We start from the raw sequence: 16,188 nt of genomic DNA, 5'->3' as shown, positions 1-16,188 counted from the left end.
GCCTCCCGGAGCCGCAGTTAATCTTCCCCTGGGATGGGCTCCAACAGCAGGCTGGGGATCGGGATGGCGCTGGTACCTAGCAGGGGAAGCAAGGTAGCCTCCGGTGCCATCAGCCGGCGTCCCAGGCGGGTCTGCAGGACGCTGGGAAACGCGGCGGCTGCGGCCAGCGCGGGGGCGGGGCCTGGCCGAAGGCGGGGCTGCGAGGAGGTCCGCATCGGGGACGGAGCTCGGGGACGGAGCCAGATCCAGAGGCTGGGCTCAGACGGGACTGAGTTGGGCTATGGGGGCGGAGCCAGGTGAGAAGGCGGGGCTCCAAAGGGACTAAGGGTCATGGGGGCGGAGCCTGATGCAGAGGCGGAGCCCGGTCCAGAGGCGGGGCTCGGACAGAGGCGGGGCTCGGACAGAGGCGGGGCTCGGACAGAGGCGGGGCTCGGACAGAGGCGGGGCTCGGACAGAGGCGGGGACAGCAGGGCTCCGGGCAAGGCGGTCTGGATGCTGAGGGCGGTCCCTGAGGGGCGGGCGGGGCCCGACCGGCGCTCTGTGTGGCCGAGGCGATGAAGCCTCAGCCGCCCGGCTAGGCCCTGGGCGGCTCTAGCCCAGGGCGGCCCGCGGGGCGCTGGGCCTGGCTCCCGGCTCCGGTTTCCGGGCCGGCGGGTGGCCGCTCACCATGCCCGGCAAGCACCAGCATTTCCAGGAACCCGAGGTCGGCTGCTGCGGGAAATACTTCCTGTTTGGCTTCAACATTGTCTTCTGGGTGAGCGCGGGGTCTGCGCCTTCCCCTGTGCTGGGGGGTGGTGGGAGAGGGAGATTCAGTCTTCTGCTGGGGGAGACCACTCCCTGCCCCAAGAGTTTGGAGCTCGGGACCATCCCCTCAGTTCTGCCACCCCCACGCCCACTTCCAGGACTACCCGAGGTAGCTACAGAGGCCCGGATTGCTGGGGGCGGGTCCCAGCTACAGCGTGGGGTGGGGGTTGGGGTAGGGAGTCTCCCTGAGTAATCCCGAGGCCCTGTGGAGAAAGGGAAGGTGTTTCCTTGAAGACCCTAGGGGCGTGCTAGGTGCAGGTTGCCCCCTCTCTCGCCCAGCCCTCCTGCCCTCCCTGGGATGTGGGATGTGGGATGTGTGCCAAGCTCCACCACTGGTTTAGCCGGTAGGGAGGAGATTCTGGCGTGAAGGGAGCCACCGGGCCCTTTACCCAGCCTCCTTTCCCTTCCAGTAGTACCTGGGTCAGGTGCCTCACCTTAGGCTCCTGCAAAGTGGGGTGGGTCACAGCCCTCTCCCCACCTCAGTCCTGCACAAGGAGGCTGACCTGCCAGGATGGGCAGGGAGGGGCAATAGCGAGTCCTTGGTGGCTGGGAGGGGATCTCCCCGGTTGAGAGCCTGGGAGCTGGCCTTGGGGAACAGAATTCAACATTCCACAGCTGACAAGCTCAGGCTCCTGGGCGGAGCTGCCCCTACGGGGGAAGGGAGCAGCTAGTGCCCCTCCCAGGGTGGTGTCTGTCCCCCTGGGCCATGCCAAGTCTTTTTTCCCATCTCTCCAAAGCTGTGGCCTCTGCAGTCTCTGCTCCTGAGGCCTTGGGTCAAGATGCCAGGCCCTCCCACTTGTGTTCAGCAAGACTCTGGCACTGCCCTCCACCCACATGCCACCGAGCTCACTGGTGTGGTGGGTACCCTTGCACTGCAGCGCTAGGCTCTTGAGAGTGTGGGCAGTGTGTGGGAGCACTGGCAAGGAAGTCAGAAGGCCTGGCTGTAGCAGGCCTGGCTGGGACACCTTGGGCAAGTCACCTCTCCTCTCCAGGCCTCAGCTTTCCTGCCCGGGAGGGGATGATAAAAAATCTGCCCGTGAGGGCTGTTAGGCAGATACAATCAGTTCAATCTGTTGTGTTCTCACAACTACCTTATTATCTACATTTTACAGATGGGGAAACTGAAGGAATACACACAGAAGTTAAGTCACTTACTTAGGGTCACACAGCCAGAAAGTACAGAGCCAAGGTGACAGCCCAGTGGGCTGAGGGTGGAGGTGAGGCAGAACTGTGAGCAGAAGCAACCTCAAATACCGAGGGGGAGCAGGTGTGAGAGACCCGGGTTTGTTGCTGGGGCGGAGCGTGGGGTGTTATGTTAAGGCAGCATGGAGAAGTGAGGGCTTCAGGTGATGGGTCTGATCTGGCTTCTGTGCTGGAGACCGCTTGCCTGGCTGATGTGTGGAGGGTAGGTGAGGGGTAGGGCCTGGAGGTTTGGAATGGGGGCAGGGCTGGGGCAAAGCTGGGATGGTGAGGTGGGAAAGGTGAGGAAGGCTGCTGGGAAAGTCAAGAGGCTGAATTGACTGGGCTGGGTCACTTGGGGCCTGGAGAGATTTCAGGTTTGGGTCAAGGTGGCCTAAGGGAGGATGCCTGTGAAACAGGCCCAGAGGTTTTCATGTTTAATGTCAGGCAGACCCTGGTGTTGCTCTGCTTGGAACCTGCTTGTGGTTTCTTTTTTTCTTTTCTTTTCTTTTTTTTTTTGAGACAGAGTTTCACTCTTGTTGCCCAGGCTGGAGTGCAATGGCACAATCTCGGCTCACTGCAACCTCCGTCTCCCGGGTTCAAGCGAGTTTCCTGCCTCAGCTTCCCAAGTAGCTGGTACTATAGGTGTGTGCCACCACACCTGGCTAATTTTGTATTTTTAGAAGAGATGGGATTTCTTCATGTTGGTCAGGCTGGTCTCGAACGCCTTACCTCAGGTGATCCGCCTGCCTTGGCCTCCCAAAGTGCTGGGATTACAGGCGTGAGCCACCGCGCCTGGCCATCCGGCTCATGGTTTCTGACTGCTGCTAGAGTACTGTCTAGTCTCCTCTCCACAGCCTCCAGGGCCCTGTGGGTCTGGGCTGTCTGCCCTTCAGTTTGTTCCTTGAACTAGACGTGGTCTTGTGTCAGGGCCTCTGCCTCTCCCAACCCTCCTCCTGGAACAGGCTTTTCCCTCTTGCTCTTTTCATCATTCAAACCTCAGCTGAAATGCCCCCACCCTCCCTCCTGCCCTCTCTAAAGCTCACCTCCAACCCCAGCATCCCCCCTCTCATCACCCTGCTCGATATTTGTTAAGGGGTCTGTTTGTATCTGAAGTTTCCCTGTCTGCTCGCTCACTGTCCGTCTCCCCTGCTGGAGTGTAAGCTCCGTGAGGGTCAAGTCCGTCCTATTCACCAGTGAATTCCCGGCATGGCGGGGATCAGTGCCGGTGGGTTGTGGAGGTATTTGCTGCAGGCGGGTGGACGAAGGGGTGTGGGACCAATGTGAGGTCTGGGTGGAGATCGGGAGATGCTGGTGCCATGATGGGATGGAAGACGAGTGTGAGGAGGAAGAACGGCAGAAGGCTGAGGCTGGAGGCCGTGGGACCAGCTGCAGGTATGGGGCAGGTGAAGGCAGAGCATCCTGGGAAGGAGCTCGGGGAGGAATGGGGTTGAGTTAACTGAAGGTGGGGTTCAGGAAGGAGACAGTGGCACTCAGTCCCCTGTCCGAAGGCCAAGGGCAGGCCAAGTGGGAGGAGGCAGGAGAAGTGATGTTTGGTTTCACATCAGCAGACCCACCAGGTAGAATGGAAGGGAAGATGTTTCCAGAGAAAGAATAGAGCAGTGTGGGGAGCCCAAGGTCAGGGAAGGGAAGGTGATAGAGGCCTTGGCCGAGGCTATGTGCTGAGGGAAAGGAGTCTGCAGAGAAAGCAGGTGGGTGGGGAGGTTGTAGGAGGTGGGGTCATGGCCCCAGGCTTGGCCCCTCTGAGACCGCATGCCCAGGGACCTGCCCAGGGTCAGGTGTGAGGGTAACCAGCCTTGACATCCAGGGCTCTTCCCAGGAGGAAATTGAGGCAGGAAGGTGGGAAAGCTGAGGATGGAGGAGGGGCACTTGGACTGCCCTGGTGGGGAGTCTGGCTGGTGTTCTGAAGGCCCAGGCAGAGCTGTGACCATGGGGCAAAGCCACTGGCATAGGCCGGATGCCTCCCAAAGTGCTGGGATTACAGGCGTGAGCCACTGCGCCCGGCCATCCGGCTCATGGTTTCTGACTGCTGCTAGAGTACTGTCTAGTCTCCTCTCCACAGCCTCCAGGGCCCTGTGGGTCCGGACTGTCTGCCCTTCAGTTTGTTCCTTGAACTAGACGTGGTCTTGTGTCAGGGCCTCTGCCTCTGCCCAACCCTCCTCCTGGAACAGGCTTTTCCCTCTGGATTCTGCTGGGGATCATTGAGATTCCTCGTCATTCCAGGGCATCTGATTGTGAGCCACAGAAACTGACTCTGGCAGGCAGTTAAAGGAGTAGGATGGGGCTGGGGAGGAGTGTCGAAGGTGGGGCAGCAGTCACAGGACTCTAGGGCAGCAGGAGAGCTGGACTTGGGAGGGTGCAGAACGGAGGCTAGGAGCCTGGGACCCAAACACCAGCTTCGGTCAGGAGTAGAGGCTCAGTATGCTGGTGCCGTCACTACCCCTGCTGCCACTGCTGCTATTGCTCCTTGGCAGGAGTGTCTTGGCCACAGTCTGCTCCAGTTTGGAGTTCCAGGAAGGGGCCCCTGATGTCCATCCCAAGGCTAGGGGAGGGTTCAGTCCTCCAGGCTGTGTCCTGTGGGGAAGAAGCACTGGGATATGTTCTTGGGAAGATGGAAAGGACCGCAGATCCTGTTCACAGCCCTTGTGCCTCTTCCTCTCTCCACTGGCTTCCCAAAGGCCCTGCCCACTGGGGAAGGATGAGCCGGGAGAGTCCTGGGGCTGCTCCCAGCCCTGAGCTCTTTGCTGCTGCCCTTGCAGGTACTGGGAGCCCTGTTCCTGGCTATCGGCCTCTGGGCCTGGGGTGAGAAGGTAAGGCAGTGGGTGGGCGTGGGGCGGGCGTGGGACGAGGTGGTGGGAAGGTCAGCTCCCCACACCTGCCTCTGCTGCCCGGCACAGGGTGTACTCTCCAACATCTCAGCGCTGACAGATCTGGGAGGCCTTGACCCCGTGTGGCTGTTTGTGGTAGTTGGCGGCGTCATGTCGGTGCTGGGCTTTGCTGGGTGCATCGGGGCCCTCCGGGAGAACACCTTCCTGCTCAAGTTTGTGAGTGCTGCCCTCGAGATCCACTGGGAACCCCAATCTCCTCCCGTCCAGTTCTTGCAATACAGTTGGAGCCTAATGATGTGTAGCTTTATTATTATGCTATAATCGTCATCGTTAGATTTATGTTATCTATATTTACTAGGATCCTTTCTGTGGTATGGTAAGTGACCGAGACCTGGTGGCCCAAGCATAAAATGTTTATTGACTCAAATAAGAAAAGTCCAGGGGTGTGCTGGCTGCCGGTGCATTTTGATCCAGGGACTGCTACAGTGTCACTTGGCCTGCTTTCTCTCTGTTTCTCAGGTCCCCCCGCTCCCCCGTTTTGGCTCCATTCCTAGGTAGCAGGAGGCTCAGGAACAGAGCCGGCTTCCCCATGCCCTCCCAGGAACTCCTGCTGGAGGCTGAGAGCTCTCTTCCCAACTGTTTTCCCAAAGTGCTTTAATTGCATTTCCTTGGCTCTGATTGGCTGCCTCTGGACCAATCCCTGGAGGCCGAGGGAGGTAGTGCTCTGATTGGTGAGCTTTGGGCACTTGCCAGTCCTGTATCTGGGACTGGTGGGTGCGGGGATGTGGCTCCATCCGAACCTTGGAAACTAGAGGTTTGCATGGAGGATGATTTTTCAGAGAGCAGGGTGTGATTACCAGACAAAGGGAATTGGATGGGTAGGTAAGAACAGATGCCTTTTACCATCATATAACAATACTGAAATAATAGAAGGTGGGGACCCTGGGCGCCTCTGGGTCTTGGTGGAGGTAGAGATGGAACCCTTCCCTGTGGCACACTCAAGCCCTGGGAGGCCACCAGAGCCCTGCGTCTCCAACCCCCACTGTCTGTGTGCCCCAACCCCAGTTCTCCGTGTTCCTCGGCCTCATCTTCTTCCTGGAGCTGGCAACAGGGATCCTGGCCTTTGTCTTCAAGGACTGGATTCGAGACCAGCTCAACCTCTTCATCAACAACAACGTCAAGGCCTACCGGGACGACATTGACCTCCAGAACCTCATTGACTTTGCTCAGGAATATGTGAGTCCAGTGTCCAGCCTGGGACACTTGTAGGAGGCACCTTCCTGGCAGACGAATGAGGAAGCAAGTTCCCTGTGATGGGACCATCTCCTTACCCACCTGGGCTAGCGGGCCCCAGGAGAGAGACCCAGGAGTGTCCTCGTCCGAGGAGAGCCAGCCCCTGGTGATCCTTATGGCTCCCCATTTGCCTAGTGCCATAGGGCCACAGCCTTGGGGAACAGAGGGCATGGGCTCCACACTGGCAGCTCCCACGCCAGGGCCCGCGACACACAGGAGAATGGAGAAAATGAGACGTAAAAATATAGATTTCTACTTCTGCTCAACCCTGGGCCCACAGTATCAGCTGGAGCTGTTGCTGCCGCCCTTTTACTAGTGCAGAGGCTCTGTTTGCCACTGTTCCCAACACTCTGTATTTTATTATATCTGTCAGCCCTTATCTCTCATTTATACTGTATTTGGACTCTGTGCATGTTAGAGTTTAGACCCCTGACGGAAGGTCTGCCCTCAAGCTTGCAAACTTAACCCTAGTGAAGAACAGCCAGAGAAGAGTTCCCGAAACCCTGTGTGCCTCCCACCTGCACCATCTCGCCCACTCACCCCTTACCACAAACACACAGTCACACACTGTCACCCACAGTCACACCCACACCCAGTCACATACTCACAGGCACACTTGATCACACCTGCACCTACACATGGTCCCACAGTCACACATGAGTCACACCCGATCACACCCACGCATGGCCACAGGCCCTTGGCACCAGTCACCACCAAGAGTCAGCTCTGGATCCAGAGATGAGGCAGAGCTGGTGCCTGCTTCAAGCAGCTCTCAACCCAGGGCAGAGGCAGACATAGCCAAGCAGTTATGATGCAATTCATTCATTCAGCACATGATTGTTAAGGGCCTACCATATGCCAGACCCCAAGCCAGGCCCTGGGGATTTGGCGGGGAAAAAAGCTGGGACCTGTCCTCTCAGGGGTAGCAGTTGGGAAGAGACAGATGGTGAACAAGCAGAACAAACGAATGTGTGCATGTACACACACGTGTGCAAAATTGTACATTGTGGTAAGAGTCAAAATGAAGGGTGGAGAATGGGAAGGCCTCTGCGTGGAGAGCTTGAAGCCTCCCAAAGGAGGAGAAGGAAGAGAAGGGAGAGTGTTCTCTAGCAGGAGCAGCTGGCACTGAGCAGGTGCCAGGAGGCAGGTGGAGGCTGAGCCCTGCCCTGGGACCAGCACATGCAGGGCATGTGGCAGGCCTGGCTCCTCCAGCTCTCTGGCTTGGCCCCGGAGCCTGTCTGTCTGCTGCCGAGCTCGAGCTCCGCGAGCCCTGTGTGCCGCTCTTCAGCCGCGCTGCTGCTGCTGCTCAGTGAAGGCTGTGCGCACCCGTGTGCCCCACAAGACCGTGGTTCATGGCAGATCCCAACCTCGCCACTGCCCCTGACTAGGGGACAGCTTAGGGTGTTCTGGGTGGGGGTGATAGGGTGCGGATGATGCCAGCTGGTATGGAGGAAATGGGGTGGGATGGCTATGGGAGTGGCAGGCTGGGGTGGGCAGGACTCCCCTCCTGGCCCTGCACTGCGGAGAAGAGGCCTTTGTAGAACCTCTGGGGCAAGTGTGGGAGGCCTGCTACAGACATGGGGCCCAGCGGTCTCTGCCGCCACAGGGCTTGGCCCAGCGCCTGCCTCTCAGGTAGTCTGGAGGAAGCCATGGTCGTTGAACCAGTATCCTTGTCCCACTCCCTCCCTTTTCCTAGCCTCTCTTGGGCCAGGGGGAAAGCTCAGGATCCCCTCCCTTGCACCCCTCTGCTTCCCCAACCTGGAACCTGGAGGTTGGGCCCAGGCCTGTGGGGATGGGGAGGTGGCCACCCACCTGGCTGTCCCAGCCCCGTCCCTGACAGCCCTGTTTTCCTGCAGCCTAGGCTTGTCCCCAAACAGGCTGAGGCTCCCGGGGTGGGCCTGGCTCACCTGGGGCTCTCCCCTTCCCCCACAGTGGTCTTGCTGCGGAGCCCGAGGCCCCAACGACTGGAACCTCAATATCTACTTCAACTGCACTGACTTGAACCCCAGCCGGGAGCGCTGCGGGGTGCCCTTCTCCTGCTGCGTCAGGGACCCTGCGGTGAGTGGGGCTGGGGGAGGAGAGGTGCGGGGCTTTCCAGTGCACAGACTCGGGGGAAGCCCCCCACAGGGCCCGCTCTGCTCTGCCCTGCTCTGGAGGCACGGATGCTGGGGGAGGCCATTTTACATGGGTGGCACTGAAGCCTGTTGGGGCGCGGCCGCTTTCCCTGTTCAGCAAGACCTGTCTTTTCTATTGTAATGAGATGGAAACCGCAGGACGCTGGGGCACAGGGATGGGGACTGGCCTGGAGGGCCTCCCTGCACCCTGTACATCCACAGAAACACAGCCACAGCCATTGTCTGCCCCTGGCCAGCTTGAAGGTTGGCCAGGCTGTCACTCTCAGTTACAGTTGTATGTGGCAGGGGTCGCCTGGGCCATTGCCAGCCACCACCCCACTGGGCCACCATTGCAGGGTAGGAGGGAGTGGGGACCTCTGTCCCTTATGACTTTCTTCAGGGCAGAAACCTCTCCTGGTGATGTTTCTTCAGTCACAATTCATCTGGGATGCCAAGGGCCAGGTTTCTCCCCATTCTTATCTCCCTATAAGATAAGGCAGGATTCCTGAACGGAGGCAGGTCTAGCTTGGTGATTGCAGCCATGCATTCCAGCGTCTGGGAAAGAGGCACGTGGGGCCGGGTGCAATGGCTCATGGGAGGATCATTTGAGTCCAAGAGTTCGAGACCAGCTGGGGCGACACAGTGAGACCTCAGGTCTACAAAAAAAAAAATTAGACAGGCATGGTGGCACAATCCTGTGGTCCCAGCTACTTGGGAGGCTGAGGTGGGAGGATCACTTGAGCCCAGGAGGTTGAAGCTGCAATGAGCTATGGTCATGCCACTGCACTCCAGCGTGGGCAATGGAGTGAGACCCTATCTCAAAAAAAAATAAAAGAGGCACATGGGCCTCAGAGAGCCTCACTTAAGACTGGCAGACACAGCAGACTCCACGGGCCTATCTGCTTCCTCTGAGAAGGAAAAGCCACTGCAATGACCAGGTACCATGGACCCCATGGGATGTGTTCCTCACTAACTGGCCTGTCTGCCCTCAGGAGGATGTCCTCAATACCCAGTGTGGCTATGACGTCCGGCTCAAACTGGTGAGAGGGGCAGGAACTGCGCTGGGGCAGGCGGGGGCACTGGGATGGGAACGCGACTGTCTATAACCTCTTCTGGAAGGGGTGAGGTGTTCTTTGGGGAGAGGGTGCTGGGTCCCAGGAACCAGCCAGACACCCAGGCAGCAGAGCGGGAGCAGATTCCTGGGCCTGGGAAGATGTGGGTTTACTCAGTCCTGCTCTGTGGAGCACCCTTGGGGTGCCCGGCTTTGCCCTAGAGACCAGAGATTTGGTGCTCATGAGACAGTCGGCTCTGGAGGAGTGGAGGGAGAACGACGGTAAGCCCTTAGAGAAAGCAGTATGAACAGCCATGTGACGGTTTCAGTTGAAAGCCTGGAAGAAAATAAGGGAGGTAATAGGAGAGGAGCTGAGCAGGCAGGAGGGGGCGTGCGTCCGTGCTGAGACCCCATGAGAAGAGCCGGCTTTGTGGAGGCCCTGTGGGGAGAGGTGCTGCAGGTTTAGGCCCTGGGGTGGGTGTGAGCTTGGCAGCCTGGGGAGGGAGGGAGCCGGCCTGAAGGGCAGGCAGGCTGAGCCTGGTGCCTGCGTGTCCCCAGGAACTGGAGCAGCAGGGCTTCATCCACACCAAAGGCTGCGTGGGCCAGTTTGAGAAGTGGCTGCAGGACAACCTGATTGTGGTGGCGGGAGTCTTCCTGGGCATCGCCCTCCTCCAGGTACGCTTGTGGCCCCACGTGCCCCTCCCCTTGCCGGGGCTGCCCTTGCTCTCCCCTCACCTGTCCTCTGTCTTACAGATCTTTGGCATCTGCCTGGCCCAGAACCTCGTGAGTGACATCAAGGCAGTGAAAGCCAACTGGTGAGGCCGCCACAGGCCATGGCCACATGCCCGGCCTACCCAGGCCTCTGGGGGGCCCCCCAGGACCCTCCTCCTATACTCGTGATGGGCAAGGCTGCAGGAGGCGTTCCTGCTGGGACTGAGCCCTGAGGGGTTTGCCTGAGCTGCTGTGCTGTCCACCCACGGAGAAAGCTGCCGTGCCTCTGCCTGGGCCGCTTGTCCTGTGTGCGTGTGTATACACACATGCAGGCACACATGTGCACAGGGAGCCACTGTCTCGGCTACATTTGGGGTGGTGGGCTCTCCAGGGGACTAGGAAGGGTGCAGCTCAGAGGGTGCAGGCCAAGGGGGTGGGAGGCGCTGTGTGGAGGGCCCCCCCGTTCCCCACCCCCCGATGCTGGGGTGCACTTTCTGTGCACAGCTGTATGGGGCGCGTTGCCCCAGCCACCGCCGCACGCAGCTTCAGAGCACTCTTTTCTATGAGCTGTAACTTTGAGCCTGCCAGGAACCCACCTCAGCCTCAGTGTCCCAGACTCTGAAATGGGTCCCAGAATTTTCTTTCTCTTGCTTGCCTCTCAGGAGCAAATGGAATGATGACTTTGAAAACCACTGGCTTACACCCACCGTTTCCGAGGTCCTGTCCACGGCGGGGCCTCAGCAGAACTCTGTGATTGGGGCCCCTGGCCTGGCCCCACCCAGCCGACATGCTTTCTTTGGCCTGGGTGGTTTATACCCTGAGCCAACCTTTAAAAATTGGTAGATTTCACATAAGCGTCCAGTCCCACAGCTTCTCTTGAAGAATGACCACCTGACTACGCCGGCTCTTCAGTGGCAGCACTACCTGGGACACTGCCTCCCCAGTCACCGAGGGCCCAGCTGGCCCGTGCTACTCACCTAAGTGCCGCCTGACGCTTGTACACTAGGAGCTGGCCTCTCCTGCCGCTGCAGGTTATTCCCTGCACCTCGAGGCCGCTGCGGGCCAACCTGGAGTGCAGCACAGGGACCTGAAGGGTGGGGAGGCTGGACCCCACTCTGAAGAGGGTGCAGCCTGGGAAGGGCGGCTTTGCTGGGGACTGCGGTGCGAGTAGAGTGCCCAGGAGAGGGTCTGAGGGGTGGGTTGGGGTCAGGACAATTTTGCAAAAGAAGTAGCTGGAAGCCATGGGACTGGGGGGAGCCTGTTTGGGGGCTCTGGATGGTTGATTCCTAGGAATCAAGTTCAGCATCTTCGCCGTGGCTGCAGAGCTGCCTGATGGGCACTAGAGGGCGCGCCAGCCCCACACTCCCTGGGTCTGGCTTCCTCCTGCAACCTCACTGTGGTAGAGCCTGTGCCTGCCTACTAGCGCCCCGGGCTTCCGAGAGTTTGGGAATTTCTCAAGAGCCAACTGGCTCAGGCTTGGGAAGGCTGACTGCTGCCCTCAGCTCCGCCTCATCAGCTATGTGAAGGGGTATGTGTGGAGTGATCCTGCCGCCCCCTGCCTGGGCTCATCCAGATATCTCAAAGTCAGATGCTCCTGGGTCCACGTAGGTGGTATAAACAGATGAAACAGGCCCTTGAGTTGGGAGCCTGCTTCACTGTGACTTTACGTCTGTTGCTGGAGACAAAGACATCGTGATGAGAGAAAGTTCTCACAAGCTAGTCGGTAACAGCCACTTACCTTGAGACCAACAGAGTGTGGTGGGGATGGGGGCAGAGCACGGGTCCCCATCTGACAGTGGCCGCTGCCATATTCAGATGTAGCTAATTGCTGTGGTGTGGGAATACAGGCCTAATGCCAGAAATCTGGAGAAGCCAGAGATACAGATTTGTATGCGAGATGTCCTGATTTTTTAAGTTGTTGGCAGAAACGAATTCAGAAATCAAATCTGCAGGCCAAACAAGGTGCAGGGCCCAGTTTTGGCCCCATGCCCCTGTAGGTCCCTCCAGGACAGTCACCCCTGGGGCCCTGGCTGCTCTGCTATTCAGGGATGCTGGGCACTGCTGCTGGGTGGCCAGGGTGTGGGGCATGCGCCCAGCAATGTGGCTCCTTGGCCCCGCTGGACAGTGTCCTGGGTCCCTGACAGGCGCTGGCTGGGAGTGGTTTATACATATACAATAAATGCAGCTCGCAGCATTGTGCATGTGTCTTGCATTTTCACTTTCATTTTATCCCTCAAGTCACATAACACCCTGTGTGGTGGAATTTCTTTTCCTGTTGAGGAGATGGACTCGGGAGGGAGGTTGCCTGGAGCGCACAGCTGGGAGGAGGGACACCAGTCTGACCCCTCTTGCTGGAGTTTTGCACCACACCTGTCCTGTGTATCTGATGCATTTGGGTAAAACCTCTGTACTCAAAATAACAAGGGTGGTTCATTCATCCCCCAAGTGTGAGTTGAACATCAACTGAGGGGTGGAGATACAGAGCAGGGCGAGGTCCTGCCTGTGTGCTGCGTTCTTGTGGGGGAGACACAGAAAGGAAGCTGGCCAGCATTTTTGTTAGTAATACATGCTATGAAGAAAGCAGGAGTGACTGCAGAGGGGCCTGGGAGAAGGGGAGCGGAGGGGCACCATCTCTGGGCTTCTCTGGGGGAATGATGTTCTAGGTTTTAGTACCAGCTTCTGTAGAGGCCCTGAAACCACGGTGGGCTCCATGTGAGGGAGCCTGGGGTGGCTGGAGATGTGGGAGTGGGGAGGGGCAAAGGGCATGAGCACAGGGAAGTGGTGTAACCAAGATCTGTTTGGAAACAGAATTGAAGAGATGGGATGGGAGTGATGAGTAGGAGCGGTTGAGGCCCTGGCTAGGGACCCAGAGTAATCCAAAGCTCAGTTCTGCTACTGGATATCCATTCTTCCATCCATCCACCCACATTCACCATCCATCCATCCATCCACTCACCCACCCACCCATCCATCCACACATTCACTCATCCATCTGTCCACATGTTCACTCATCCATCCATCCATCATCCACTCATCCACCCACCACCCACCTACCCATTCATCCACATGTCCATCCATCCACTTACCCACCCACCCACCTACCCATTCATCCACACATTCACCCATCCATCCATCCATCATCCACTCACCCACCCACCACCCACCTACCCATTCATCCACATGTCCATCCATCCATCCATCCATCCATCCATCCATCCATCCACTCACCCACCCACCCACCTACCCATTCATCCACACATTCACTCACCCATCCACCCACCTACCCATTCATCTACACATTCACTCATCTATCCATCCATCATCCACTCACCTACCCACCCACCTACCCATTCATCCACACATTCACTCATCCATCCATCCATCCACCCACCCACCCACCCACTTACCCACCTATTCACCCATTCATTCACATGTTCACTCATCCATCCATCTGTTCACTCATCCATCCACTCACCTACCCTCCCACCTACCCATTCATCCACACATTCACTTATCTATCCATTCACCCACCCTTCATCCATTCAGCCATCCACTTACTCGTTCATTCATTCATCCACTCACCCATCCATTCATCCAGTCACCCACCCACCTACCCATTCATCTATCCACCCACCCACCCTTCCTCCATCCATTCACCCATCCACCCACCCATCCCTCCATCCATCCATGTTCATCCTCCATTGACTCACTCAGCTATCCACTGCCATTCACTCAGGTAGGCCCTAGCTAGAGGCTGGGGTTACTGAGGCAGCTCAGACCTGCCCCTACCTTCCCGGAGCCCAGTATCTTGTTGGAGGCAGACAAGGAACGCTTGCTAATGTACAATGTATACATGGTGACAAGGACATGATGATCATTGCTAAGTGGGGTCTTGGGCTGGCTACAGACAAATTTCCTGTCCCCATAGTAGAACTTAGAGCAGTTCTGTGCACCAAGGGGCTCTGACCCACAGATGATGCAGCTTCTCCAGATACGCAAAAAACACAAGGGAGCTTGTAAGGCTGGCCATCCCTCTAGAAGGGTCCCTGGGCCTTGGGACCAAGGTCACCTCCCACCCTTCGTCAGGATGAGATGCACACTGGTAGAGACAGGTGCATACTGGCAGCCTGGGAGTCCCCTGTCTAACCACAGGAGAGGCTGCCAGCAGCTCCCTGGTCAGCTTGGTGGGGGGACATCCTGTGACACCAATATGCCCTATAGAGAGGGCTGAAGGGACAGAGAACCCAGGCTGGCGAGCTCCTTTATCTCTGGGTGAGGTGGTCAGATGGGCTGGAGAGCTCCCTCTCCCAGTTACCACCAGAGGGCACCAAAGTGCCGCCTACGCAGCACAGCAGGCTCAGCTCGTGGAAGGGGCTCTGTGTAGGGTCATTGGGGCGACTCCTAGGGCCAAACAAGCCCATGCCATCGTTTCAGAGACCCGGGGGCCCACCCTGCTGGTGTCAAATCCAGGCCTTACCACCCTCTGCCTTGTCTTCTCCAGGGGGTAGAGCAAATGATGCTGCCTGCCCACGGGTGCCTCTCTCAGTGCTCACAGGCCCCGAGCCCACTTGCTGGGCTGGGCGGTTGGTGGTGTCTGCCAGACAGAGCTGGAGAAGGAGGCGAGCGTCCCTCTCTCTAGGAGGATGACGCAATGCGCTCCACAACCTACACCTCCATTCACTCATTCAGCCAGGGCAACGGAGCACCCTGTCGCTGCCAGGCACTGCCGCGGGCACTTACGTGAGGGACAAAACAAAGGCCCCGCCTCGTGGAACTCACAGCCCAGGCCAGGGAGCAGCTGGCTTTGTCTGCCAAAGGTCACATATAATGGCAAAAACGCAACTACTTTTGCACCAACCTAATTAAATCCACTAGGCTGTGGGGCCGTGCTCCCCTCGACTCTGCCTTCATGGTGGAAAGCAGCTCCGGGTGGAGTGTCCCCATCACATCGTACTCGTGGACGCTGACGGCCAACCTCATGTGATTTTCATGGGTCATGAATATCATCCTCCTTTTGATTTTCAACTATTAAACAACAGAAAACCGTTTTTGGCTCTCGAGCTCTATAAACACAGCTAGCGGGTGGGATCCACCTCATGGCTGGAGTTTGCAGACTCAGGTCCAGGAAGGGAGGGGACGGTGCACGGTGAACATCATCACGTGAGCCTGCCCTGCTGCGAGTGGGGACACAGCGGACCAAGCAAGGGTGAGGCAGGGGCAGGCCTGGCACTAAATGGGTCAGTCGGAGCGGGCCTTGCTGTCAATGCCAGATGGAGCAAAGACCTTTCATTTTAACTGTAACACATTTTTGACAGCACGAGTGAAATAGGAACCCATTCTACTCAGAAAATTGGCCGGGTGTGGTGGCTCATGCCTATAATCCCAGCACTTTGGGAGGCAGAGGCAGGTGGATCACCTGAGGTCAGGAGTGCGAGACCAGCCTGGCCAACATGGTGAAACCCTGTCTCTACTAAAAATACAAAAAAAAAAAAAAATTAGCCAGGCGTGTTGATGGGCGGCTGTAATCCCAGCTATTTGGGAGGCTGAGGCAGGAGAATCACTTGAACCTGGGAGGTGGTGGTTGCAGTGAGCTGAGATCATGCCACTGCACTCCAGCCTGGGCAACAGAGCAAGACTCCGTCTCAAAATAAATAAATAAATAAATAAAGTTCATGCATTCAGCCGGTTTGTGTCATGACTGCAGGGGTGCCTCCCAGCAGGGGTGAGCCATGCTTTTCCTCTCTACCCGATGCGTGAGGATTGTCAGGCTGTGCCCACTTTGGGGCCCTTCCCACGCCAAGGCATATTGGTACAAGGCATGGCCAAGACCTTCTGCTTCATTGGGCAGGAAGACGAGGGACATGGGAGGTGGCCCCAAATCAGGGTTGATGATGGAGGTGGCCCCAGCAGGTCCCAGCTCAGGCCTAGGGGCCTCATTTCTGCTCCTCAGCCCAGGCGTTGGTTTGATGGGCAGACCACAGGTCTGGAGGGTCTGGGCGTCAGCCCATCAGAGATGGGAAAGTCACAGAGGAACCCCTTGCCTGCCAAGGCTGTTGCCACAGTAATGCTTCCCTGGCCCCCTTGGCAGCCATGTGGAGAGATAGGGATGTCAGCACCCTGCAAAGAGAGGGGCCTCTGCTGTGGCCCAAGCATCCAGCCCTTGACTAGAGGCTGCCTTGGGTGCCGG

General features: G+C 57.9%; 1 protein-coding gene across 4 annotated transcripts; it reads left to right on the top strand.

Annotated features, from left to right (window-relative positions):
- Nucleotides 1-503: 503 nt before the first annotated feature.
- Nucleotides 504-12,200, top strand: LOC105480947 (tetraspanin 17). Of its 4 annotated transcripts, XM_011740162.2 has the most exons (9): nt 510-754; nt 4,764-4,814; nt 4,902-5,048; nt 5,898-6,068; nt 8,058-8,183; nt 9,232-9,279; nt 9,849-9,965; nt 10,044-10,105; nt 10,664-12,200. In XM_011740162.2, the coding sequence occupies exons 1-9, from the start codon at nt 668-670 to the stop codon at nt 10,842-10,844; spliced, it is 990 nt and encodes a 329-aa protein (XP_011738464.1). In that variant the 5' UTR covers nt 510-667; the 3' UTR covers nt 10,845-12,200. The 4 variants fall into 4 exon arrangements, 3 of the variants coding, with proteins under 3 accessions (XP_070954151.1, XP_070954150.1, XP_011738464.1); XM_071098049.1 differs by having other exon boundaries at nt 506-754; nt 9,849-10,105; XR_011624412.1 differs by having other exon boundaries at nt 507-754; nt 9,849-10,309; nt 10,664-10,769.
- The last annotated feature ends 3,988 nt before the right edge of the window (nt 12,201-16,188 follow it).

This window comes from Macaca nemestrina, chromosome 6 (genome assembly GCF_043159975.1).
Source record: "Macaca nemestrina isolate mMacNem1 chromosome 6, mMacNem.hap1, whole genome shotgun sequence".
Taxonomy (NCBI): Eukaryota; Metazoa; Chordata; class Mammalia; order Primates; family Cercopithecidae; genus Macaca; species Macaca nemestrina.
This window is presented reverse-complemented; position numbering and strand designations above follow the sequence as displayed.